Consider the following 26,705-nt stretch of genomic DNA (forward strand, 5'->3'; position numbering starts at 1 on the left):
GAGTATTTATCATATAAATAGTATCGTTACAAACATAAGATACAACAATAATATGAATAGATGATGTATACGAAATAATTTTGATCTAGTTCGATATTGATTCAAATCCAAATTCAAAATTTATAATTCAAATATAAATATAAATATTTTTTATTAGATAATATTATCTAATTCAAATTCTTAATATTCAATTTGATATTAAAATCTTAATATTCAATTAGATTAAGGTATCATTTACGCTTATTTGCAGTTTAATTCTTACATTTTCTAGTTTAATTAGACTCAGATTCAGTGATCTGCACAAGGGTTCTTTGTGTTTCTTCTCAAAATTGAATCTTTTGAGTCTGCTATCTTCTTTTCTATATTGCTTTTCTTGTAGGTCAGGAAAAATTAAATAAAAGTTATTGCTCTTTTCTTTTTTATAAGATCGCTCTAAGGTCTCTTTGTTGATCGAATTGGAAGGTGATATTTTCATTGAAATTTTGCTTAGGTTTTCAGGCTTTTGTTAGGAATTTTCTGTGACGCTTGATTGCATTTGTGAAACTGTGATTGATTCGGAAAGTTTGAATTTTTATCGAGTGATCTAGGTTTCTTTTTGGTGTTTGTTAGATGTTTGAACCTTTTTAGGTTTAGGGTAAATATTTATATTCATTGCGGGATTGTTTGGCTTTTGGACTAGAAGAATTTATGGTACAAGTTTTATGATGTGAAGGTTTCTTTGAGGTAAACTAAATAAGTCTTGTTGACATCTATATTTTTGATATTTTCTTCATATTACTCCGTGTTTATGTTTTCTAATAGATCTTTTGACGTATGGTATTGATGAAATGATTTGGAATGATGAGTATAGCATCTTATGAGTTATTTAGCTATGCACATGGAAGAGTGTATGGTATGGGATGAGGAATCACATACAAGGAAGGATAAATATAGTAACGTGGGGAATATCTTGGTTGTTCGCATCAATGTTTGAATGCCATATGAAATAGTCGGGTCACTTTTGTTCTGATGGCTTTTGTCCGGCTATAGGTTGCTCTTGAAATGGTTATTGAGGTTATTAAACTAGTCACTTTTAGAGGATTTTGTCCTTCTCGGGGCCACCTTCATATTTTCTCGCATATTTTTTATCATGCAACATTCCTTGAAATGATCTATTACGGCTCTTAGAGGGCTAATTGTTTTAGTAGTTTTCATGCTATTGAAGTCTATAATAGGCTGTTGGGTTGCCTTTTCACGAACAATGATGAAGAATTTCACTGAAGTACCTCTGTGAAAACCTATGTCTTGCTATATTAGATGTTTGTGAAAGAGGAGTGACTTTCTATCCCTTTTGGTAACAAACTGCAGCTTTTCCCTCAGCTCTTTGGTGGTGGCCATCTAATATCGCTCCAATGACCTCCTTTTTTGGGTTCCTGAATTATTATTTTATCACCTAGTACAAAATTGCACATGCATTTCAAATTTCAGAAGGTGTTCTAAATGTTTTGTGCTCTTCATGCAAAGTGTATGCGTCTCAAGCTGCTTTTTGAAATTTTTATTCTTCAGCATCACCTCACCTCCTTCCCCTTCCGCCATTGAATGGAGATACTAAAAGATCGAGATTTAACCATCGTTGACTACGTTAAGATGAAATCGAAGTTGAGCACGATGTTGTTTGTTGCACATAACTTTGTCGTCTCTGTATGTACAATTGTTGTTCGCAAAGCTCTATGATCTCAACTGTAGTAGATAACGAAATCTTATCATATTGGGCACTTGTCTTGGTAAATTGTAGGGAGCTTGCATAAATGGAGTCTTCAAATGAGACAAGCTACCAAGCTCGAGAAGGCCCGATTCTCTGCATCAACAACTGTGGCTTCTTCGGAAGTGCTGCTACGATGAACATGTGCTCCAAGTGCCATAAAGACATGGTACTGAAACAGCAGCAGACACAATTTGCTGCAGCATCAATCGAGAACATGGTTAATGGCTGCAGCAGCTCTAGCATCAACCAGAAAGAGCCTCTCCCTGCCAATGCAGTGAGCGTGGATGCTGGGGCAGTTGATTTAAAACTCGATTCCCCCCAACCAATTCCTGATTTGGTGAGCTCGGAGCCAAAGCCAAATGAGAGACCGAGCCGGTGCACTAGTTGCCGTAAGCGTGTGGGATTAACCGGATTCAGTTGTAGGTGCGGGAACCTTTTCTGCTCGGTCCATCGCTACTCGGACAAACACGAGTGCTCGTTCGACTACCGGTCGGTCGCTCAGGACGCCATAGCGAAGGCGAACCCGCTCGTTAAGGCTGATAAGCTCGACAAGATCTAAAATTGATTGGACAAGTATGATGATATGTTCTATCTTTATATATCCAATGATGGTTGGTATGTCTCTAGACTTGTGTTGGGTGGTGTAGGGGCGAAAGGAGGGAGAGAAGAGCTTGTAAATTATTGCATTATTATTATGTGGAAATTGGGTAGGCTTGGTTGGTTACTTTAGTTTGGTGCACTGTGTGAAAGTTGTTGAATAACAAACATTATTGTGGAATTTGTAAGTTGCTCATCTTTCTCTCTTTTTTTGTTATAATTTTTGCATAGAGATAGATACATCATTTTAACTGGATGTATCGATTCTTGCTCCACACTTGCCACCCTCAACCTAATGTTTGTAATGAAAATTTCTCACCAATTGAGCTACTTTGCATGGTCTTTGTTGATTTGGGGCTTTAGCCCACCCTAGCCCCCTTGCATCCGACCCAAATCACCATATGTTTTGCGACTACAAGGTTTAGTTGAATATGAAACTAGCCAATTAGGTTTGGGTACATAATTTGTTTAGCTACAATTGCTTTATTCTAAATTTTTATTGGCATAATTAATTTTATAAATCCCACAAAAGTAAAAGATTGATTTGTTAGTTTTTCTCATTTCAAATCTATTATATATATACAAGTCAAATGTTGTCAAAAATTTATAGGATTACTTGACTGTAAATTCAAACATAACTAGTATACCCGCTCGTGCGATGCACGATCAATATTGAAATTGAACGATATTTTAAATAAATAAATATATATATTAAAATTTTAAATACAAATAAATGCAAATATAAATCTCAATAAAAAATCGAAGTTATGAAGGGCATACTCTCAATAAACACATGAATCTGAAAACATTTGAATTTTCAAAATTTGAACTACCAATTAATTATTTATAATTGATAAAAATGAATAAATATATGTTTAATTTTTTTAGTTGCATTAAATTGTTATAATAGAAAAAATATAAATAGAAAATATTAAAAATAATTTCTAACAAAAAATAAAATAAAATAAAAATAGAAAAAAGAATGACATAGAATGAAAAAAATGAAGAATCGTGACATTATAATGGACACGTTTGATAGGTATTATTATATGAGATAAATTATATTTCTCACCGAAACTGCATGTTTGATAGGCTCCATCAATAATATTTCAAGCCCGCCTTAAATGAAAAGCCCGCTCCAATTTCAATGTTCCACTTAGAAAACTCATCCACCGATTTCAGGCCCGCCTTAAATGAAAAGCCCGCTCCAATTTCACTGTTCCACTTAGAAAACTCATCCACCGCAGACCCCCATATCAGTAATATCTCCTTGAACAGAGATTTAGATTAATTTTTCCGTTTCCGATTTTATCCTTCAATCCACTTCAAAAATCGATAGCTTCGTGAATTCCCGCCTTATTACGCCATTTCTTTGACACAACGAGCATCAGTTCTTGAAGGGCTCGTCGGTAGACCGACATCAAATTCGTCACAGGTGATATTTTTGAAATTTCAAATCTGTAATTTCTAACTGTGGGTATAAATTGGGTGTGTGCAAATTTTGCTTTATTTATTTGAAAATTTTGAAATTAGATTTGTGGAATTTCGAATTCTATTCGCGTAATTTTTCGATTGCTCCCTCTGTGAAATCCCACTACTGACATGCTTGGTGAAATCAAATTTCGAAGAGCTTAGGGTTTAGGTTTTTTGTTAAAGACCATTTTTTTTTCTTCTGAATTTGATCCGCAAATTTGCTTTTTGTGTTTGAAAGAAAACAATTGGTCTGGTAGCCTAGATTATTGCTTTCGATATGAAGACCAAAATGAGCTGCGTAGATTTATCATAAAATTGTGGTGTAGCTTAACATTTGACACCTCGTTTAACTTTTTAAATAACTTTGCCTCTTGTTGTTCTTCTTCAATTTTAGTTTTGATAGGGATAACAAACTGAAATGCTCTGACTATTTCTACTTCATGATTTTTAACACCTTTGGAATTTGTTGTGTCCAGCTTTCTCTGGAGTAGTGTTCTTCAGCTTGTGCAAGCTGTTTGCGTTCAGCGAGGGTTTCGTCTCTACCAAAACAAATCAAGGTACTTACACTTGATTCATACCCAGCGTTAGGGTAGGCTGCTTGTGTCCTAATAAAATCTCTCGTACTCTGAAATAAGTTGTGAATTATAATAGAAGCTATGCTTTGAAATACGATTTTACTCTGGTCAGTTTCTAAAATGTTTAGCTACGATATGCTTGTCTATGAAATTGGTATTCAATTGTGATTTGCAGAATATCGTTACCACTAACTTGCTGTTATTTCTATGTGTGTCTTTGTGTATTAACAAATATCGTTTCAGTTTTTTTGTTGATTGATAAACTATGAGTAATTTGAAGATGATTATATGGCCTTGAAGTTTGCCATTTGGGAAATTACCCAATTATGAGTAATTTGATGGTTGTTTTTGATTTTCAGTATTAGAGACGTGCTAAATATATGAACTATCTTCTTCCACTTTAACTACGCGTTATTCGTCTGAAGATACACATATTGCTTTGGGGTAATATTTCTTATTCGTTTGCAGACTTGTGTTTTGCGTTTGTTTGTTGAGAATCGTAATGCCGACAGACGACATTAATTCATTGTGCATATACTTGTTGATGGAAGAACAACTTTTCCATCAATATTTGGTTTTATTAATGTTAGCTTGCCACATTATGATTAGGATAACATCACAAAAACAAAAAAGGGTTTCCAACACGCGTGCTTTTGGTATGATTGAACGCATTCATGATCAAATCATGCATATAAATAGGCTCGTGGGTGTTAGTGATGTCGATTGTCTAGCGAACTTACGTATGGACCGCAACACATTCGGTCGACTTTGTATTTTGTTACGTGACTTAGGGGGGTTATTGGATGGGTGGTTTATTACGGTAGAAGAACAAGTGGCAATGTTTTTGTCTTATTCTAGCACACCACAAAAAAATAAGGTTTTTAGGTTTGATTTCTGGCGGTCTTGTCAAACTGTGTCAAAATTCGTGCACCTCGTCCTCAAGGCAGTTCTCAAATTGCACGTTGATTTATTCATCAAACCCATTCCCGTTCTAGACGATTGTACGACAACAAGTGGCAATGGTTCAACGTAACACATTATTCATTTTTCGGTGTTTAATGATACTCTAGTTCATACTTTAGGATGTGGATATTATAATAAAATTCTTTATATTTTAGATTTAATTAATTATTTTTGCCCATCTTCTTTTAAATAGCTGAAAATTATGAAATTCCACTATGTAGGGCTGTTTGGGTGCTCTTGATGGCACATATATAAACGCGATGGTAAGCAATGACGATAAGCCTAGGTACCGGACACGAAAATGGCAGATTTCTACTAACACACTCGCTATTTGTGATCGGAATATGAAATTCGTCTACGTGTTGCTTGGTTGGGAGGGTTCGGCGACGAATTCAAGAATATTGCGCGATGCCCTCGCACGGGTGAACAGGCTGAGAGTGCCTAAAGGTACTTCTCCTTGTTATCAAACAAAATCTATGTACTTTGGCAATTATTTATACTTGATATTCTGACAGCGCAATGTCTAATGAAACATGAAACTATTATCTATGTGACAACGGGTATGTCAACAGCGAGGGGTTTCTTACCCTGTACACGGGCATACGATATCATCTGAAGGAATGTGAACCGAACACAGCCGACAGCAAAATACAATGGAGTTATTCAACTTACGCCATTCGAAGGCACGAAATGTTATTGAACGTGCTTTTGGAATAATGAAAATGTGTTGGGGGATATTGAGAAGCGCGACCTTTTATCCCGTAATGACCCAGAACTGGCAGATCATGTTGTGTTTTCTTCTGAATAATTTCATCCATGCAGAGATGCCAGACGATCCAATTGAACAAGAGTTTGATAATGCAGCTACGAACGAGTAGGAAGATTCTGAGATTGAGGGTGAATTCATAGATGGAATAGAGGCTTCTCCCGCATGGAATGCAGAGCGAGATGCAATTGCCCAAGCCATGTGGAACAATTATTTGAACAACCCGTGAATTGCTTCGTATCTTTAGATTTTATAGTGAATCTTGGCTGGTTGTTTGTCTGTACACATTTGCTAGGGACCAAGGGCTGCCTAACTGCCCCTAGTTTACAATGTTTGTTTTATTTTGAGCATGTTGAAAACTTGGAATTTTATTTGTGGATTGTGGTCTATTTGAATACGTGAAACTGTTTTGGTGTAATGGTTTGTCTGTGATTGTGATTGTTCGAATGTTGTTATGCTTGAATATGTCATCTTTGGGCTTTATTATTTATGGTTATCCATTTATATGCTTGGAGTATGTTGTGCTTGGTATTGACTACGCTTCGTTGGGGGATTATGCTTTTGTTTTTCTGATGGTTTTAGATGTTGATTTGGTTTCAGATTCATGGAAGGGAAAATCGCACCTTCTTGCAGTTGCAGGCATGACCGGATGTTGCTAATGTGTGTCAGCCCGAAGGCTCAAAACCCGGGGAGATGGTATTATACATGCCCTACAAGGAGAGGTCACGTAGAAGGCTTCATTTGGTATGACTAATACCATCGTGGTTTCCCGAAAATAGTCCCGAGCACCAGTTCATATCCAACAACTAATTACCAACTACTACACTCGGAGCATGTGTCCAGTTCTGGAGTTGTAGATTCTTTACAACCGAGCTCCAAGTCCTGATCATACCCAATGCGCGATGCTCTCATGTCCATTCTCTCATTAGCATCTTACTCATCTCGCGTATCGCTTTTATGAAACCATCGAACTCATCTTGTTCAGCGGTACGTTTCTTACTCGAGGCTCTTGCAGTACCTCCCATTTTAGCAGGCTGGCACACACTGTCATTGGCTCCATTGTTCTCTGCCTCTGTATCAAATGGGGAATGTAATCTCCCTGCATTCCATCGTTATCAACGTCATCCCCGTGTTGCATATCATTAACTGCATCTGCGGCACCTTCTGCTGCCAAACCAGTAGCACGGTCCTTTCTGAATATCTCCTTCCATACTTCCAAATGGGGCCAACTCTTAGTACGCATCAAGCGTGCATTGGGGTCAACCTGCACACATGGAGACAGTAAGAGAATCAACATAATCAGCAATACAAAATACACTGTGAAAAAAACTGCCCAAAATCTCTAAAATTCGGATTACCTTCACAATCTCAGCCCATTGCTCTGCATCGCAGTCTATCATGTACTTCCCATCAACGTTGAAACCAACCCCGCTCTTCCCCAACATAGCTATCAGAGAATTATAGTTCTTTTTCCACGTTGAGATTTTCTATTGGATATGTGGTATACCTTTGAGATCCGTCCCTGGAAACACGTTCTTTACCGACTCTTCTAGCTTTCCAAGATACCCAGCTCTGAAGCCGTTATCCGACTTCCAACCCTGCACCACAAGTTATTTCATTGCAGCAAGTAGCACCTCATCTTCTCTGATTGACCAACTACACCGTGTCTTATCGGATTTGTTGAATTTGCCATGCGCCATTTCGTTGCTCATAGAGTCTGATTGTACATACATAAACCACAAAATGATCACATGACTATGGATTTTAAATCAAATGTAAACGACCAACATAGAATCAAATAGACAGACTTCATGACTCACAACAAACTCCTGCTACCTTCAAACAAATTTCATAGCTCGCTAAACAGAAGGGGATTTTAATACGATATCATCTCACGATTGTTATGAACACTTGATTCGAAGTAACCACAACATATTATGGCCATATATGATTTCATGAATCAAAAAACATTAAATTCAAAATAATATAAAAACAAAAAGCATGAACTCGAACTCAATGCACTTAAATTGAAGCAAGGAGTCCGTTGAGCGACGAATCAATGGAAGCACACGGAAAACGCAGATGGAGACAAAAATCAATTAACAATAATGAAAATATTCACCTTGGTGGAAGGTGCTCATGGTGTTTCAAGTTCTGTTGCGTCGAAGGGTTCGGGAATGCAAGGGATTAGCTGAAAAATTCAGTCGATTACACAGGGATGACCATGAAGATGCAATAGGTAATGAGCGAAAATGAATCGATGAAGAAGACACACCTGCATTAATAATTTTGGAGGGCTCATTCGATATTTGGTGCCCTAATTTCTGAAAAACTGGCGGCATTTTTTTGATTCATTTTTCCCCCAATTATGTGAAGGACTGTTCGGACAATTTCACAAATATTGGAGGTTAATATGGTAATTTCAACGGATATGCCATCAATTTCGACATGTTATCAAACACATGTACATGTTATATGCATTCTAGTGGAATCCATCAAACATTCAAAACAAGTTATACATACATTATTTTTTTATATCAAACAAAGGATTAAATAATTAAACTCACGAATCATGGATTAATTATTTCTATCTAATTAATATCTTCATTTCTACAGCAAACTATCAAACGTGATAGGAGAGAGGAGAGGATAAATAAGAGATGAGAGAGAGAAAAAATAATTTTGTGACTTTAAATGATAATAACTTATTTATTTTTTTTTATAATTTTTACATCAAATTAAAGATCTTGTCATCATCTGTAATTTAACATCCATATCGAATATTTTTTTTATGAAGCAAAGTTGATAATTTTTAAAAGATAATAAAAAAAAGTGAGGAGAGAAAAATTTTAGTGGGAAAAAGTAGTAGTTATACTGCTCTTTTATATCATATATAGATTGTTAAATTTTGATTTTTTTTTCATATATTATAAAATTGGTATCAAAATACATAAATTTTCATTATTTTTGGATTTTTTTTAATTTAAATTTCGGTCAAATCCAATTTGATTAGACACCAAAATATTTATATGTGGCATGAATTTTAACATTTGGTTGCTGACAAGGAATTATAAATATAGATTGATTTTCACCCTCAAAAGAATGATGAATTAATTGGGATTTAAGGACTAACTATTGTTGCAGACATCTTTTGACAGCCTACGAATGAGAATTCACAACATCGACGAACTCCGAACGTTCTCACTCTACCGCACAGATGAGCCCAAAGATTTTAATGAAGCTACAACTGTTTTAGTTTGAAGCTGCAATTTTAGTTTCAACCCCTAATATTTTAGTTTTAAGTTGCATTTTTTTTATAACTTGCAAAATATCACTTTTCCCTCTCACAATACTACATTGTTTAGACTGTTCATAAGTCATTCCGCGTATTAAAATTTCGGTGTCAGGTCATAGTTAATTTAACTTAAATTTAAATTCGGGAAAATTTCCAATTTTATAGAGTATGTCATTATCCTCTAAAAGACAACACCGTACGACAGTCGTCTGAAGTATAGGGGACTAGTCATAAACTAAATTTTTACGAGGTATGTCAAAAGGACATACGTGAATATTGCGTTTTACCTATACCCAATAGGCAAAGCCCAAAGGCGAACCTTAGAGATATTTTCCTACTTCAGAGGACAACACCCCAAAGTAGTCCTTTAGAAATAGAAGGAACTGGTTGTAGGGGAGTGAAATATGTAATATGATAGACCCAATACACAACCCAAACCCCTGGCACAAATACTTCAGCAAGTATACGCAGAATAGTCTAAACTCACTTAAACCTTAACTGAATTTCAGGACAACTGGACACATATTTAACACCTCCTTCCCTATATTCGATCCATCATATTCATCATCACACCTAAAAAAAATCTAAAATATAAAGCAACCAATGAACATTAAGATAATTAATTAACTCAACTGAAATAAGCTCACGTAAAGAATTCCCATTATAAATACTAACAAGAAGCTAAGAGAAAGCAAGAGATATCAGATACACGAAAGATAGAAAACATTACAAGGATGAGAGAATAAGAAAACGAGCAATTCCTCGGACCACCTCTGATATTTTTTTCCGATAAGCATACCTCTAGGTATATTCTTTGTTGTATTTGACTTGTCCACTACACATACATATATAATAAGAATGAAATAAAATATAGAATTAAGGAGAATTGAGAAAAATTAGAATGGTGCAATTTTAGGCTGCCGCATAGACAATTCCTATAATCATATTATATACTGTAAGATACTTTTTCTTTATCATTTCATTAAGTGCATAATATTATCATGAAAATTTCATTGAAGGAATGGAAAAAGACTTTTTTTTAAGGTGCAGATAGGCCCCTCAAGTGGAGGCCCTTAGAGCGTTTCAGTCCCCTTACTAACTGTGTGTGCAAATTGGCCCCCAAACTCAAAAAACGGTGCAGATCGGCCCCTCTGACTTAACACCGTTATGGGCCGCTAGTCAAGGGGGCGATCTGCACCGTTTTTTCGGAGTTCATGGGCTAATCTGCACCTTTTAACTTTTTAATTAATTCATCTCTCTCGCTCAAAATTTGATCGTCGTTGTCGCTGATTCAAGCTCCGGCGAGGCCAGCGGAGGGCGCCGCCCCTTTCTTTCTCTCTTGGGCCCTAAACCTCGGAGCTCGCTCGACTGCACACACTTAGCGTCAAGGACGAGCCCTAATTCTACCATTCCGTCGGAAATCGCCGCCGCAATATCTGGTGAACCCGCCGCCTGGCTTTTCTCGATGAGGAGTCGCCTAGCTTTTCTCGATAAGGAGTCGCCTCTTTCTCTCAAATCCGGTGAAATCCGATGATAAAGGCCGACGATGCCAGTCGCCATCTACACTATCGGCGTGCTGTTGAAGAAGGACACCTTCAAATCAGAGACCATGGCCAACATGATCTCGATCTCGATTGGGGTCACGATCACAGCCTACGGCGAGGCGAAGTTCGATTCGTTGGGGGTGATTCTGCAATTGGGGGCGGTGACGTTCGATGGAGAATTTGAGTTTTCATTTCGATTATGTGATTTTCGGGAGCAATGACGCCGATTTAGAATTCCCGATTTGGGGCTTGGGAACTTGATTTCGTGATTTTCCTCATCTGACGGCGATTGACGCCGGAAAAGTTGGTCGGAGAAGATGAGATGTGATTTTTTTTAATGAACGGTGTGCAGATTAGCCCCCGAACTCCAAAAAGGGAAAAGGTGCAGATTAGCCCCTGAACTCCAAAAAAACGGTGCAGATCGCCCCCTCTGACTAACGGCCCATAACGGTGTTAAGTCAGAGGGGGCGATCTGCATCATTTTTTTGAGTTCGAGGGCCAATCTGCACACACAGTTAGTAAGAGGACTGAAATGCTCTAAGGACCTTCACTTGAGGGGCCTATCTGCACCTTAACCCTTTTTTTTTTATATATCAAATTCATCTTCTTCTTTTTTTCTTTTTTCTTTTTTCATATTCTATAGAGGGAAAAATAATTAAAACATGAAAAAACATTATCACATTAATATCCTTAGGGTGTGTTCTGTTTGATGGATAAATTTATCATGAAAAAAAAAGTAATAACAAAAATTTATGACTTTAAATGCTTCCTTTTTTTATTCTCATTTTCTATAATTGAAAATTTCACCATTTTTCATTCTTTCTTTTCACTTCAAGGAGGGATAATATTATCACACCAAAAATGGAGTGATAATATTATCCCTCTTTAAAGTGAAAAGAATGGATAAAAAAATGGTGAACTTCTTTTTTTTAGAAAATGAGGAAAAAGAAATAAGACATTTAAATGCATAAATTTTTGTTATCTCTCATTTTTTCATGATAAATTTATCCATCAAAGAGAACACACCCTTATGATAATATCATCGTGAATTTGCGCAAAAGGGGGAGAAAAGAGATTGTTGGAAACAAACTTCATGTTGCACATCATTTCTTCACTAAACATCTTTGGTGGGATGAAGGAGTATATTTTGAATTTTAGTTACAATTAAATTAAATTAATTAAGTAGAATTAAGTTTGCTCTTTTTTAGTTAATCAATTGTGAATGGTGGGTCTGCTATTGCTGTTAGGGATGTCAATTGGACCAACTCATCGGGTTTCGGATTAGTCTTAGCGAATTACGAGTTATTCGGGTGCGGGCTAATCAGATTGAAAAAAAATTCGGGTTAGAAATTTTCAACCCTAACTCTAAATATTTGGGTTTTTGGCTTAGCCCATTGGGCTAATCGGGCTCAAAAATTTATTTTTTTAAAAATAAGTAATATATTTTTATTGATAATATTATATTTAAAATAAATAAATACACACATAAATAAGTAAATTTCAACATCGACTTACATAATAACTAATATGCAAGTCTTAGAGATATAAAGTGCAATAATTTTATTAAATAAGTATTATTTTTTAATTTTTAATATTTTAAACGTAAAATATTTTATGTTAAGTATTGAATTAAAAATACAGAGAAGTGAAATGATGAGTATGTCCTCTTTTTATACTAATTTTCATAAGCAAAGTAATGAAGTTGAAAATCAAATAACGAGAAAATTTACCTATAATTACTCAAACACATTATTTTGGGTTAATTTTGGGCCGATCCTATCGGATATCGAGCTATTCGGTTATGGGCTATTCAAGTTGTAATTTTTATCGGGTTGAAAATTTTCAGGTCTAACCCTCTCGAATCGGCGGATTAATCGAACCAGTTCACGGGTTTTGGATTGGATTGGCATCCCTAATTGCTGCTGTATGTGCTTAAAAATGAGCAATTATTTCAGTACTTGATTAGCCGATCCGACCCGATTACCCGATTCGGATTACCAATTTTGTGTGGGATTTCCGAAATAGGGTAGAATTAGCATATTTGAAAGTGTAGTGGGGCGAAATTAGAATTTGAGGTAAATTTTGATTCCACTCTAAATCAGTCTTACCAATTTTTCACTCTTCTGCGATTACTAGAGACGCCGGAGGGCAGCGGAAAATCTCTATGATATTGAACCTCAAAAAGAAAAGGAAAAATGCAAAAACCGACGCCCCCGTATTGCTCAACTCTTGATATTATTCAAGAATAAAGATTTATGATGGTTTGAGTTTTCCTGCTTCAACTAATTCCTCAGGTATTATTCGGCTATGTAACAGCTGCCTTCTTAATTTTACAGCTCTTATGTTTCTCTAGGGATCATCCCTTTTATCTTGTTTACGTGTGTTTGTATGTTGTTGAGATAATGATTTTTTTTCCCATAAAAATTTGCTAGGGAAGTATGTGCATAAATTAACAAAATAAGATCTTTCAACGCATTTTCGATTTTGCTTGCAAAGCTTGGTTTGAATCCTCGCTTCGCGGATAGGTATTTGCTTTTGAATTCTGTGATAATGTAGCTTAATACTGTTTCTGGTGTTCTATTTTAGAAGGGGAAGGAAGAGATTAAAGATGAGTCAACAGCCATCAGTTGTTTTGGCTACTGCAAGCTATGATCACACCATCCGTTTCTGGGAAGCGAAAAGTGGGCGCTGCTATCGAACAATCCAGTACCCAGAATCTGTATGCCTCATAAAGTTCTGAACTTGTTTGTTTTTCTTTATCCATTTTGCAAGTATTTGAACATGAATGTGTGATCATGTGAATATGAATGATTCATCAGGATTTGAGTGATAAAAGTTAGCTCGTCGGAGGTAAAAATGTTGATGATTCTTGAATTGGGGAATTTTGATCTGAGTTCCTTTAGAATGTAAGGAAACATTGGATGGACTTCTTTGGAGTTTTCTAATTCATGTTTGAGCTGTATATAAGTGCCCCATTGAGCGAATATAGGTTTTGAGAATTTTCTTAGAATGTGTGATCATGTATAGCATCAAGATTTGAGTAAAAAAGGTCAGCTCATCAGATGTAAAAACTTAAAAGATTTATGAATTGGGGCATTTTGATCCGAGTTGCTTTAGAATGTGATAAGTTTTGCTGCGAAATTCTGGGGAGGAAACATTGGATGGACTATTTTCAGAACTTTCTAATCTGCGTTTGTGCAGTATATAAGTGCCCCATTTGGCAAACAATGGTTTGAGAATTTTCCTAGAGTTTGATGGATTTGTTTTCTCTTGGCAGCAAGTGAACAGGCTTGAGATTACTCCAGATAAGCGCTACCTGGCTGCAGCTGGGAATCCGCATATTCGACTGTTTGATGTCAATTCAAACAGCCCTCAGCCCGTATGTTGTTTGCCTTTTATGTATACAACTACTTGTTAACTGCAATGTCTCTCCTTTAAGAGAATTTCAACTCTTAATAAGATATCTGCAGCCTAAGCAGTTAAACCATCTATTTTAATGTCAGGTGATGAGCTATGACTCACACACTAATAATGTAATGGCTGTTGGATTTCAATGCGATGGAAATTGGATGTATTCAGGATCTGAAGATGGAACTGTGAAGATATGGGATTTAAGGTACATATTTAGCTTGGAAAAATTGAGAATTCCTACGTAGTTTGTGTATGAGGTGACATTTGACGTTGTTTTGGATGAAATTTTGTTTTGAATTGCATAGGGCACCAGGTTGCCAGAGGGAATATGAAAGTCGTGCAGCAGTTAACACTGTGGTTTTGCACCCAAATCAGGTAACACGAGTCTTGTTTTCCTTTTGATGCAATTTTTTATTGGTGAGCATTTGCCTTTGTAGAATGTATGTAAGATTTTATGTGGCTCCAAATTCCTTAAGATGGTATTTTACCTTTTCCTCTGTTGATTATATGCAGACTGAATTGATATCCGGGGATCAAAATGGTAATATCCGCGTATGGGATTTAACAGCAAATTCTTGCAGTTGTGAGTTGGTACGTAGCTTGTTCTTGTCTAGTAAGACCTTGGGTTTCACTATTTGGCAAATTTGATGATAATTGACAAGACTTGCACAATTGCATAATTTAGGTACCAGAAGTTGATACAGCAGTACGATCCTTGACTGTAATGTGGGATGGTAGCTTGGTGGTTGCAGCAAATAACCGTGGGACATGCTATGTATGGCGTCTCATGCGAGGAACACAGGTGAGGTGTACCTGAATTTATGTGGTCATTTTGACTTCAGCTCGCTTATTGATAGTTTAGCATTCATGAATCCACTTGCTTTGCAGACTATGACCAACTTCGAGCCACTTCATAAACTTCAGGCTCATGACGAGTATATACTTAAATGTTTGCTTTCGCCAGAGTTATGTGAGCCTAATCGGTCAGGATCCAACCTCGCATTGTTTAAATTTTACGTTGTTTTTACTGGGTTTGTTTTGGCTACTGAGATGGATAAGGTCATCTTTTGAAAACGGTCTTTCTAGGTATTTGGCTACTGCATCTTCGGACAACACTGTCAAAATATGGAACGTGGATGGTTTTACGTTGGAAAAAACACTAGTGGGTATGTTATTTTACCCATTGAATAGGCTGTTTTTCGCACTTGCCTTTGTTGAATCACATGTATACTTCTTCATCAGGCTCCCTATTGACCTTATATACATATAATGTACATTTTCAGGTCATCAGCGCTGGGTTTGGGACTGTGTTTTCTCTGTCGATGGTGCTTTTCTAATCACAGGTATCGTAGTTCGATTAGAAATTCGTCATCTAATAACCAATTAATATAGGAATTATGAGCTTGTTTGGTCGTCTAATTCTTGAAATACCAATTCGTATCATCGTATGTATTGTCAGTCTAATCTATCACCCAAAGTAAACTCCCTGGTAGTATGGCGATCAACTTTTAAACTTCCTTTACTAATCTCGTTCGTGTATATACCCAACTGCGTTCTTTGAACACTTGGAAATCCCCGATTGCAGCTTCCTCCGATTCAACTGCAAGATTGTGGTCCATGGCCACCGGTGAAGAGATCAAAGTCTACAGAGGACATCAAAAGGCAACTGTGTGCTGTGCTCTTCATGACGGGACTGAGCCTTCGTGATTAACGTGGAACGACTCTCATCCTTGCTGCATTTCAAATTGAAACTATGCAGCTGCAGCTACCTCAGTCTGATCACGTATATGAACATGATTATGCATCCCTTTGCTTGGCTGCACAGTGATGAAATCGATAAAAAGGGCCATTGCAAGCATGTTGGGAGTTTTCTTGATCGACTTTGGTTGGCAGTGTGTGAATATTAGTTTCTTGTATGATTTTCATCACTTTCTGAATTTCTTCTGTTGAAGTTTAGCTTATATTATACGTTTTCTAGACTTCTCTTTTCTATAATTAGTTTGGTGGAATCACTTTGTTGCCATATCTTCTTGTAAGCTATTGTCACTAACCATCGAATTTTTACTTGGCACGTGAGAGTCCATATATAAATGTGTTATCCAATCTCTCTCTCTCTCTCTCTCTCTCTATATATATATATATATATATATATATATATAAGTAGAATTATTTTTAGAAATAGTAAGATCACCTTATTATTTTTGAAAATAATTATTTTTTTTAATCTTGTTTGTTTCTTGAATTCATCTACCATCATATAAATATCTTTTTGTTATCCTCTCTTCGTCCCATAAATAATGACCTATTTTCCTCTTTGAATTGTCACACATAATAGCCTTTTTTATTTTTTTTTATAAATAATTAGGGTTGAATAAAGAAATCCCTAATCTTCTCTATTTAAACCATTTTTTTACTCTAACCCTAATTCCACCTACGCCTCTTTCTATCTATCTCCACATGTGGTTCTCTCCTCTTGCGCTGCTCTATATCTCCCCTCCGAAAATCTAATCGGTGATCTTCCACCGTGCGTCGCCTTGTGTCTCTCGTCTTGCACCGCTCTATCTCTCTTGCTATCGCGGCCCTAATCCTTTGCTCCAATTTGTTCTATCGCGGCCAAAATACTATGTCGTCGTTTCTTCTTCGTTCAATCTTGCGCTGCAGTGATGGCTCGGTGCCGGAGCTTGATTTCCCATGGTCACTGCCTTTATCAGACTCTGGAGAGGCCTTCCTCGGCTTGGACAAGATTGAAGCTACGCTTGAATATGGTAGAACTCTGGATTCACCCTTCGCTCGGGCTTCACTCGTGGCTAGGGCTTCGATCTATCGTCGCCCCTCCCAAATCCATGTAAGGAGTACCATCTCTCATCTGGTTACAAACAGTTCTTTTGTATCTGTTGTTTCTAACTTTAATTCATGTTCTTTACTATGTGAGGAATATGTGAGGAATCTTGGGACGAAGTTGTGTTCGAAGATTGGTTGGTGGCTTATACACCTACTCATTTCTATGTTGAAGATCTTGCTACCGACTTTTTTGGGTAAGATCCTACCATTTTACTGTGTTCTTGTACTATGGGTGATGGATTTTCATATTATTGCATGTTGTTGGGTCCCTGCCTTTCTGATTATTGCATGTTCTTGTGCTGTGGCTGATGGATTTATTGGAGTATTGAGATGATAGAAATTTTTGCTCACTTTTTGAAATGAAAAAACATCAATGATTCAAGTGATTCTTTTTATGAGATGTTAAAATTGGCAACATGTTTGAATTTTGGCAGATTTATAACTTAAAGTAAAGGCATGTTCAAGTTGCAATTAAAGTAAAAAATGGGCCACAACTTTTTTATTAACTCACAATTACTTTTACTAATTTTTTTTGGGATAAATTATAAAGTAATGTTGGGTCCGGAGGGTCTCGAATAGGTGTATGGAGGGGGAGGGGGGAAATACACCTATAGGCTATTTTTGTTCAGTTAAAACGAAACTTCAAATACAAACTGACTCAACATGTTTACTGAAAAGAGTTTTGTCAAAACAGGGTTGACGACTGATACTGAATACTCTTCAGTAAGGAGTTATCAGTTAAGTCAAAGACTTTAACTGATACACGTAAGGCTTCAGTCGAATTTGATAAACAGAGAGATGTTATGAATCTTACTGACTATCAGAAGATAGATCAGTTAGACTGATAACACACGCAGCGGAAAACTTTTGTTTTGAAATAGCCTGTGAAATTAAACACGTTGTCAGCAGTTAAGTTTCTCTTTGCAATTAATCAGTTTTCAGTTTATGAAGGTAAGAGCACAAGTAAGAAGGTAAGTACTGAAAGCTGTAAATAACACAGAGATTTTTACGTGGTTCGGAAAATACTTTCTACATCCACGGTCGGTTGATCAGACCAACAACTTCACTGGGCAAGTGCTTACGGGTGCACTGCAAATCGATACGTGTGCTTACGGGTGCACAGCAAACCTGAACGTGTGCTTGCGGGTGCACACAAACCGAGACGACTGAAGATCCTATCTTCAGTACCAACACACTGGGTTGGATTTCTCACTCCTAGCGCACACTGGGCACTAAGATCTCACGGAGATAGAACACTGGTCTGAACTCCTTTTCGACACAAACACTCAATTCGGTTCGTTGAAGAGAGGTTTGAAAACTTGCCAACTAAACCACAAAGAACAAGTTCTTTGCAGTCAGTTTTACCTAGGCTTTGGATATACAATATTTGCCTAATTTCTAAGAGAATGTATGTAATCAGCAGTGACTGATTTTTGGCCTTTGTGATTCTCTTCTTCGATTCAAACTTTGGGGAGGCTTGGTTTTGCTGAGTAACGAATTCGGCAGCGTTTCAGCTTATGTCGTTGAATCGGTGAAGATTGAAGTGATCATCGAGCGTAATTTATAGGAGACGTCTTGAATAGATCCGTTGGCGGAGATGATCTTCAAGATTTCTTCCGTTAGAGAGTAATTTGAACTTGGGCTGAGGCTTCAATCTTCGAGGTTCAGTACCAACACACTGGGTTGGATTTCTCACTCCTAGCGCACACTGAGCACTAAGATCTCACGGAGATAGAACACTGGTCTGAACTCCTTTTCGACATAAACACGCAATTCGGTTCGTTGAAGAGAGGTTTGAAAACTTGCCAACTAAACCACAAAGAACAAGTTCTTTGCAGTCAGTTTTACCTAGGCTTTGGATATACAAAATTTGCCTAATTTCTAAGAGAATGTATGTAATCAGCAGTGACTGATTTTTGGCCTTTGTGATTCTCTTCTTCGATTCAAACTTTGGGGAGGCTTGGTTTTGCTGAGTAACGAATTCGGCAGCGTTTCAGCTTATGTCGTTGAATCGGTGAAGATTGAAGTGATCCTCGAGCGCAATTTATAGGAGACGTCTTGAATAGATCCGTTGGCGGAGATGATCTTCAAGATTTCTTCCGTTAGAGAGTAATTTGAACTTGGGCTGAGGCTTCAATCTTCGAGGTTCCTTGTTTGGTGAGAACAGCTACTTTGAAGAGCATGAGATGCGACATCTCTGAAAAGGTAATCACCGAAAAGGAATGGCCTCTGTAGAGAAAGGACGATCCTGAAATCTCTGCATTTAATGCGGCTGTACTTCTGGAGTGCGTGGCTTCCTTTGAACGTTGGAGGTTCAGTCCGAGGAAGAATGTTTAACTGATACTTGACTTTAGTATCAGTCCGCTGAATCCACGTGGCGCGCATTATGTAATCAGTCGAAACTGATCCTTCGACTGATAAGTCAAATGTCAATATTTGACTTTGCCTGAATCGTTACATCAGTCGGCATCTTCAGTCTCCAGTCCTTCATTCTTCAATCTTCAGTCTTCTGAGCAGCAACTAAACTAGAGAAAGAACTCTAACACTTGAGTTCGAACAGTTATAGTCTATTACAATTGAAACCTAATAATTTTGGTATCATCAAAACTAGGATTAGGATATTTCATTAAGTTCCCAATAATTTCCCCTTTTTGATGATGCCAAAACCACACAACAGTTCTAAGCAAGAAAAAAGACTGAACTCAAAGCACAAGTTATTAAACAGGGTGAATACTATTCCCCCTTAACAAAATAACCTAAAACTTGCACTTTGAAGGAAGAACACAACAGATCTAAGAAACTGAACGAAGACAAAACTAAAAAGCATTAGAGCCTGGACAAAAAGTTATTATCTTCAGGTTGAGATAAAAAAGAAGTTCTTTTCATTAACAGAAAATAACTGATGAGAAATCAGTTGAGGTACAGAGCAAAACATACAAGGGAGTAAGAAAAACAAAAACACATGGAAACCCATGGACTCCAGCGGTCTGCTTGTCTGCGCTTTGAACTTCTTTGATCTTCATCTTCATCTTCACGTTCCTAAGCTTGTTCCTTTCACACTTATTTTCCATTGACTTGAGGTCTTACTGGAACATCATCCTTAAAACTTCTGGTGATCCTTTTGCTTTACCATCTTCAGTCTTTCGAGAAGATGCAGAGAACCAACTTTGAGAAGGTTTTTCTCTGACTTCTACTTTTCCCCTTTTTGGAAACATAAAAAAGAGAACTGATGATGGAAGCTATGATCAGATGGTACCCAACTCCTAGTCTCAGAAACTCGTGAGAGGATTTGAGAAGAGGGTGAGTCCAGATATGCAGAAGAGGAAGACGCCAGTGGGAAGGGAGATGAGAAAGGAGACGGAGAAGTGAAGGAGACGAAAAGGTGAAGGAGACTGCCTTAGAGGTGAAGGAGGCTGCCTTAGAGAGAGGATGAAAGGCTTATGAAGAAGAGAGAGGGGACTAGGTTGGAGAAAGAGGGAAAGTACAGAAGAGGGGTGTGAGAAGGAAAAATCGAATCAGTGACAGTCGAGAGGACTAACACTGTCGATTTGCCGGCACGAGGTCTTTGAAGAAAGGGCCATGTGCGGCTTGTGATGCCGGCAGACAACGAGAGAGAGCTCGTTGTTGTTGCATGCCATGGAGGTGAGCAAGATATGTGAAATAAGCTTGACAACCTCCTGAAGCTTAGAAGCTTCTTGGCGCCAGGCACTCGTGTCGCTGGATATAAGTGAGGGTAGAAACAAGCTTGACGTCGGAGAGACGTTGAGATCCAGTGGAAGGGTCCTGTTAAGACCAAGTGTGTGAGCGTCATTCTTCCACTCCATGACTTCGTTGTCATTGAACTCTCCTTGATCGGAACGAAATTCTTCTGCAACTTTTGAAAGCATGAAATTCTCACAGAGAAGACTGTGGAGAGCAGTTAGTTGATGAAGAAAACAATTGAAGACATCGATGCATATATAGACTATATTACCAAGACAGAGGATGAAAAGATTTTCGAAAAAGGTGCCTAAAATCTTTTTGAAGAAAAATTTCACGTCCGGCGTCACTGCAGAGGACAGAAGCTTGAAAAGGTAAGAAAAATCATTCCATTTTGTCAAATCAATGAGATTTTCAAGATTTTTATTTCAGAGGCAAAAAGGTTGGAAACACTTTAAGTAGAGGATCAGGACAAGTTAAAGCAATTTTTAAATCTTCTTAAAAGTACTTGTCCTTCATGGATATTTCATTTTCCAATAATCAGTTAAAGTTTTTGAAACAAACTGATCAGTTAGAGAAAGGTTTTTGAAGACTATCAAAGACTCATAACTGAGTTAACTGATTTTCACAGGGTAAGTTGAAGATACTTACTGATCGACTGATCATTGTAGTCAGTCGATACCACTATTTCTGGTTGACTTATAAGAATAAGTTCCCCTTCAGATGAAAACTCATCTTATTTGATTGCCACGTCAGCAGTTGAGGAGCATCAGTTGGCTGAGCAACAGTCATTGTGACTGCAGTTGAGATCTTCAAAAACAACATCATTCTTCAGGGTTGATGAGGCCGATCCTTCCAAAAAGATCGTTGAACCTATCTTCAGGAAGAGCTTTGGTCAGCAAGTCTGCTCTCTGAACTGCGGTCGAAATCCATTCAACAGAGACATTCTTCTTTTCCACGTGATCACGAATGAAGTGATGTCGGATTGCAATATGCTTGACTCTTGTGTGATGAACTAGATTCTGTGAGATTGCAATAGCACTGGAGCTGTCGCAATAAATTGGGACTTCATTTTCTTCAATCCCATAGTCCTTCAGTTGTTGGACTAACCATAGGAGTTGTGAACAACAGCTTCTCGCAGCAACATATTCAGCTTCAGTTGTAGAAGTGGCAACTGAAGTTTGTTTCTTCGAAAACCAAGAGATAAATTTGTTGCCTAGGAATTGACAAATTCCCGAAGTTGATTTGCGATCAATTTTGTATCCTGCAAAATCAGAGTCTGAGGATTTCAAAATAACAACATAATTACCAAAACAACGACATAATCCCCATATTGTATATGAAAAACCAACATCACTAATTAACAGTAGGAATGCAAATGGGTTTATAATATTTTCAAATATTACAACAAAATCCATCAAAAACTTAAATTTCAAACCAGTTTCAGGTTAAGACAAATTTCTTAACTTCTTCAAGGACAGACTCCCTCATCTCATTGATTTATGATAGTATGATCCGTGCTGCATACTTGCATCTTAGCTTTCTGCGCCCCGAAATCTGAATATAATAGAATTAAGAAACAATTATAATTACAATTAGCAAAGAAATTTTATTATGTTAATAATATGAGTTGTAAAATTACCTCATTAAGTATCTTGCACTGATAAACTTGTCCTGAGAAGTTCTCCATATGGTGTAACAAGAACATACCACAATCAACATTTATCGACTTGTTTTCCCATGCAAATTTCACATTTTCAATTGGATATGATGTGAACTCCTCAGCCTTTTGATGGTTTATTTCTCTCAGGTACACAACAAAGTTTTCCTTCTATATAAAAGATGAACATATACAAGAACAAAAAACACTTTAGTGTTTGAGAAGTGACATTATATTGTTTAAGAATGGCAGTATCATCTATCACTAATATATATAAACATATATTCTTAACATTCAAAATAAAATATTCATGTTTACCACTATTTCAACAAGCTTCCAGTTTGATGTTGCAGGATTTGCATTGGATTCTTGATTGTCAAGGTAATGTATTTTACCAGCTTCAAAATCCACTACACACCCAAAAAAGTGTCCTTGATGCCCAATTGGGAAGAAAACCTATAATGTTAAAAAATAATAGAAGATAACATTAAGCCACAAAATCGTTTATAACAAATGACTTTATGTATAAAACTAATGATACTTTGAAGTTATATAATTAACACAATGAAAAATTAAACTATCACACACAGCAGAATATAATGAAATAATAAACTATAATTACCATCTGTGTGTTGAGGGCATGGGGTGTCATCTGCATATGGGAAATCCAGTATGACCAGCACTCTTTGAGTAAGAGTGCTTGCATTTGTTTTTCACAATTTTTCTTCTTGTCCAGATTCAACAAATTTTGAAGATAAACCTTGACACAAAACACAAGTCATAAATAAAATTATAATATATAGTGAATTTATATTATATATAATTGTAAAATTACTTACAGAATGTTGAATACTAAAATAGAATTTAGTTGTGTCATTGTCTTCGATTTTTGCCCTGTATTCTTGAGCTTTGTTCAACAACAAAGCCCAAGTATCCAACAACCCAGAATGTATGAAACATTTATCATTCATGCTTGCAATAGCAATGAATGATAGATAGAACTTCCGATTATAAAGAAAGACATTTTCTTCTCTGAAAAACAAAGAAAATGTTATTATATACAATAATATTAATAATTGTATATAATAGTTAAATAGTTAAATTGTACTTACTCATTGCTTTTTTTATGCTGAAAGAAACAATAATCAGAAATATCCTTTTCAATTCTTGTCAAATCCGAAAAGATCTTCGCATTCTTTTTCATTATAACCGATCTGAATGGGTTATTCTCGGCAATTGGCCAAATGAATGAATCGATCTCTCTCAAAGGATCAACGTATGCGAAAAAATAAAATATGTTATCTATATAAAATCAGACACTATTTGTGTTTAATAATTACACTATAATTATATAGAAATAACACTACATTGTACATACTCTGTCTTTTTGAAATTTCTGATTTCAGCACCTCTTCTTTCGCTGGGAAATTTAATGCACTGACTTCAGCAACATCAATATCAACTTCCATAGTCGCTTGTTTTTTTGTTTATAGTAATGTATGTAATAAATAATCAATAAACACAAATTTGATGAATAAAATTTTGATGGATTTAGTATTTAGTCATTTTAGGAATTATACCTTGTTCAAGTCCTCTGGCAAACTCACATACTTTAGTTATTACGTCATCGAGTTGTGTATCGTTGTCTGGCTGAGTCCACAAATGAAAACTATCATTATCATTTTTTCCCTCTTTGTCAGGTGCTGTAAAAAAATAATAAGAAATTATCATACTATAAATTGTAAGATATTGTAGAAATGAGATGATAACCTTATATAAATAACACTATCTTGTAATGACAGTAACACTATATTGGATTGACAATTACACTGCATGCAAGTGAGACTAACCACCTATACAGCTGACACTATTCTCTTTTTTCTTCTTCTATGCAGTTAAGTACAACAAGACTGTAATACCCCCTATTTCGCTAGCTAAGTTTAGAATCATTTTGAACTTAGAAGTTAAAATGATTCACGTTAAAAAAAAATGAATTTACTTTAATTCCAACAAAAATGATTTTTAAAAGTTTATGTTATTTAAATTATTATGCATCGCATATTTATTTAAATTGAGCATTTATCATTTACACGAGCTATTTATTTTGCAAACGCTGAACTGATTATTACAGTTTCGATAATTTTATCCAATAGGATTTAATTGTCCAATCAACACTCAACTCACTTATACTCATTTACCCAATCAACACTCAATTCACTTACACTCATTTACCCTGTCAGCCACACTACCATGTCATGCCTTATCAATCAAGTACATAAATTAACTTTTCCAATAAACTTTTGGCCATGCTTCTCTGCTGCGAAGCCATCTGTTTTGCAAAGCTATAATTCAGCCAAAGTTTTCTTTCACTCATTCCACAACATTTTCAACAAGCAAACTAAAGCAAGTTTGGCATTCTCACCATTCAATAAATCGGAAGTTCAATTTTACAGCAGCAAATCAAACCGACAGATTCTCAGCAGCTCAACCCGAAAGCTCCTAAAGGTTTCATCTACGAACCATTTCATTCATATGAACTCATTTGCCCATTATATTTTCACTCACGAATATAGCACCAAAATTCTAGTTCAGCAAACCTTTCCAGATTTCAAGTTTTTGTAAAAGCAGTAGACAACCCATTTCATTCACATACGTATTGTATATAATATACATGTGCATATGTGAAAATCATCAAGATTTCCTTTCCATCTGAACATACGCATAAGTGATTAAACAAAGGGCATTGATGTTTTTATATTATGAAAAGAATTGATTTAAAATCGAAGAAGAAGGAGAAGTCTTGAAGCATGTTTTTGAAAAAAAGAGAAAAGTCGGAGTCTTGAACTTGTTTGTGTTTGAGTCGTTGATGTTGTCGGGTGGGAGTCGTTGTCGTCTGTGTGTGAGCGTGCTCTGTTTTCTGAGAGAGGAGAGAGTCAGTCAGGGGAGGCTGAGCCTAGAGCTCCGGCGGGCGGCCCTATTGCTGTTCTGGTGGTGGTTCTTTTGGCGGCTCCACCGTTAGCTGTCTAAAGCAGGGGAATGAGAGGGAGGTGGCGGCGTCCTTGTCGTCGCCAAGAGATGAGGCGGCAAGGCGGGGCCTTGTTGCTGAGGTCGGCGGGGAGAGATATAGGTTGAGGGAGTTGAGGCCGGAGTCGGCGGATGGCGGTTGTGGCCGTCTGTTTTTGCTCGTAGGAGATCGAAGAGGGCAGCGGCCGTGGCTCGCTGCGGCCGCCGGAGGTAGAACCGCGGTGGCAGATCTGGTTAAGAGAGAGAAAAGGGTTGAGAATGTTGAGGTATTAGCATGAGTGCACGCGGCGGTGCTGCTAACTTCCGCCGGAGAAGAGGGTCAGCGGGAGGGACTGCTTCGCCGGATTGTGGTGGGCAGATCTCATCTGAGAGAGAGATTAGAGAGAGGGCGAGTTTGGTGCTGAGAGAGAGAGAGAGAGAGAGAGAGAGAGAACCTTTTTGTGTGTGAAGCGGCAGGTAGGAGAAGAAAGGGGGATTAGGGCTGTTGGGCTGTTCATGCTGTTGGGCCTCGGTTAATCGGGCCAGTTTTCATTTAATTAGCTTGGGCCGTTTTTTTTTTCTAATTCTCAGTTGGGCCCTTATTTACTTAAAATCTTGGGCTGACTATTAATTGAAGTGTTGAGCCCAATCGATTTTATTTAATTAAGCTATGCAGATTTTTTTTTTAAAAAGGGCTGCATTATTTTAATTAATTAGACTTATAAATTAGTTTAATTAATTATTTTAAAGACAATTTTCATAATAATATTATACTATTATTATGTGCATATTTTAAGTATTTACTTATCATATGTGTTGAGCATGACATGAAATTGCATTTGCATCATGCAATAAAAGCATTTATGATTTAATTGGTTTTAATTATACATTCGTTATTAAAGAAAATCGAGTAAGGATATTGTTGGTGTCCTCGACTCGAGAAAACTAGTTTTCAAATATTTATGACTTAAATTTTGGAAATTCGACGTGATGAATCATAGAATGTTAAGCACTTCCCCTATGACTTAAGATTAGATTCAGGAGACCTTTTAAGAATAGATTTCTTGTAGGCTTTGTGGGTCAGGAGGATTAGCGCTGCTTTTTCGATTCAGAGTTATGATTAAACGACAGGCT

General features: G+C 36.8%; 2 protein-coding genes and 2 long non-coding RNA genes across 7 annotated transcripts; 3 read left to right on the forward strand and 1 right to left on the reverse strand.

Moving 5' to 3' along the window:
• Positions 1-456: 456 nt before the first annotated feature.
• LOC130990121 (zinc finger A20 and AN1 domain-containing stress-associated protein 8-like) lies at positions 457-6,606 on the forward strand. Of its 3 annotated transcripts, XR_009090836.1 has the most exons (4): positions 457-723; positions 1,775-2,317; positions 4,291-4,371; positions 4,858-6,606. XR_009090836.1 is itself a non-coding variant. In XM_057914325.1 (3 exons), exon 2 carries the CDS (start codon positions 1,788-1,790, stop codon positions 2,301-2,303), a length of 516 nt encoding a protein of 171 aa, XP_057770308.1. In that variant the 5' UTR covers positions 457-723; positions 1,775-1,787; the 3' UTR covers positions 2,304-2,317; positions 4,291-6,606. The 3 variants fall into 3 exon arrangements, 2 of the variants coding, with proteins under 2 accessions (XP_057770308.1, XP_057770307.1); XM_057914325.1 differs by having other exon boundaries at positions 4,291-6,606; XM_057914324.1 differs by lacking the exons at positions 4,291-4,371; positions 4,858-6,606 and having other exon boundaries at positions 458-723; positions 1,775-2,545.
• Positions 6,607-12,986: 6,380 nt separating this feature from the next.
• Positions 12,987-16,389, forward strand: LOC130990123 (target of rapamycin complex subunit LST8-1). 2 transcript variants are annotated; one of them, XM_057914326.1, is made up of 11 exons: positions 12,987-13,251; positions 13,544-13,676; positions 14,235-14,336; positions 14,461-14,573; positions 14,674-14,743; positions 14,882-14,959; positions 15,054-15,170; positions 15,257-15,351; positions 15,455-15,534; positions 15,652-15,711; positions 15,954-16,389. In XM_057914326.1, exons 2-11 carry the CDS (start codon positions 13,566-13,568, stop codon positions 16,073-16,075), a joined length of 948 nt encoding a protein of 315 aa, XP_057770309.1. In that variant the 5' UTR covers positions 12,987-13,251; positions 13,544-13,565; the 3' UTR covers positions 16,076-16,389. The 2 variants fall into 2 exon arrangements, with proteins under 2 accessions (XP_057770309.1, XP_057770310.1); XM_057914327.1 differs by having other exon boundaries at positions 13,547-13,676.
• A 402-nt stretch (positions 16,390-16,791) lies between these two features.
• Positions 16,792-17,598, forward strand: LOC130990124 (uncharacterized). Its single transcript, XR_009090838.1, has 2 exons — positions 16,792-17,213; positions 17,312-17,598. It is a non-coding gene; the product is annotated as an uncharacterized LOC130990124 (long non-coding RNA).
• Positions 17,599-20,151: 2,553 nt separating this feature from the next.
• LOC130990125 (uncharacterized) lies at positions 20,152-23,942 on the reverse strand. Its single transcript, XR_009090839.1, has 5 exons — positions 23,681-23,942; positions 23,408-23,600; positions 22,887-23,328; positions 22,551-22,739; positions 20,152-22,465 (listed from the first exon to the last, which is right to left on the reverse strand). It is a non-coding gene; the product is annotated as an uncharacterized LOC130990125 (long non-coding RNA).
• Positions 23,943-26,705: the final 2,763 nt, after the last annotated feature.

This window comes from Salvia miltiorrhiza, chromosome 6 (genome assembly GCF_028751815.1).
Source record: "Salvia miltiorrhiza cultivar Shanhuang (shh) chromosome 6, IMPLAD_Smil_shh, whole genome shotgun sequence".
In the NCBI taxonomy this organism is placed as follows: domain Eukaryota; kingdom Viridiplantae; phylum Streptophyta; class Magnoliopsida; order Lamiales; family Lamiaceae; genus Salvia; species Salvia miltiorrhiza.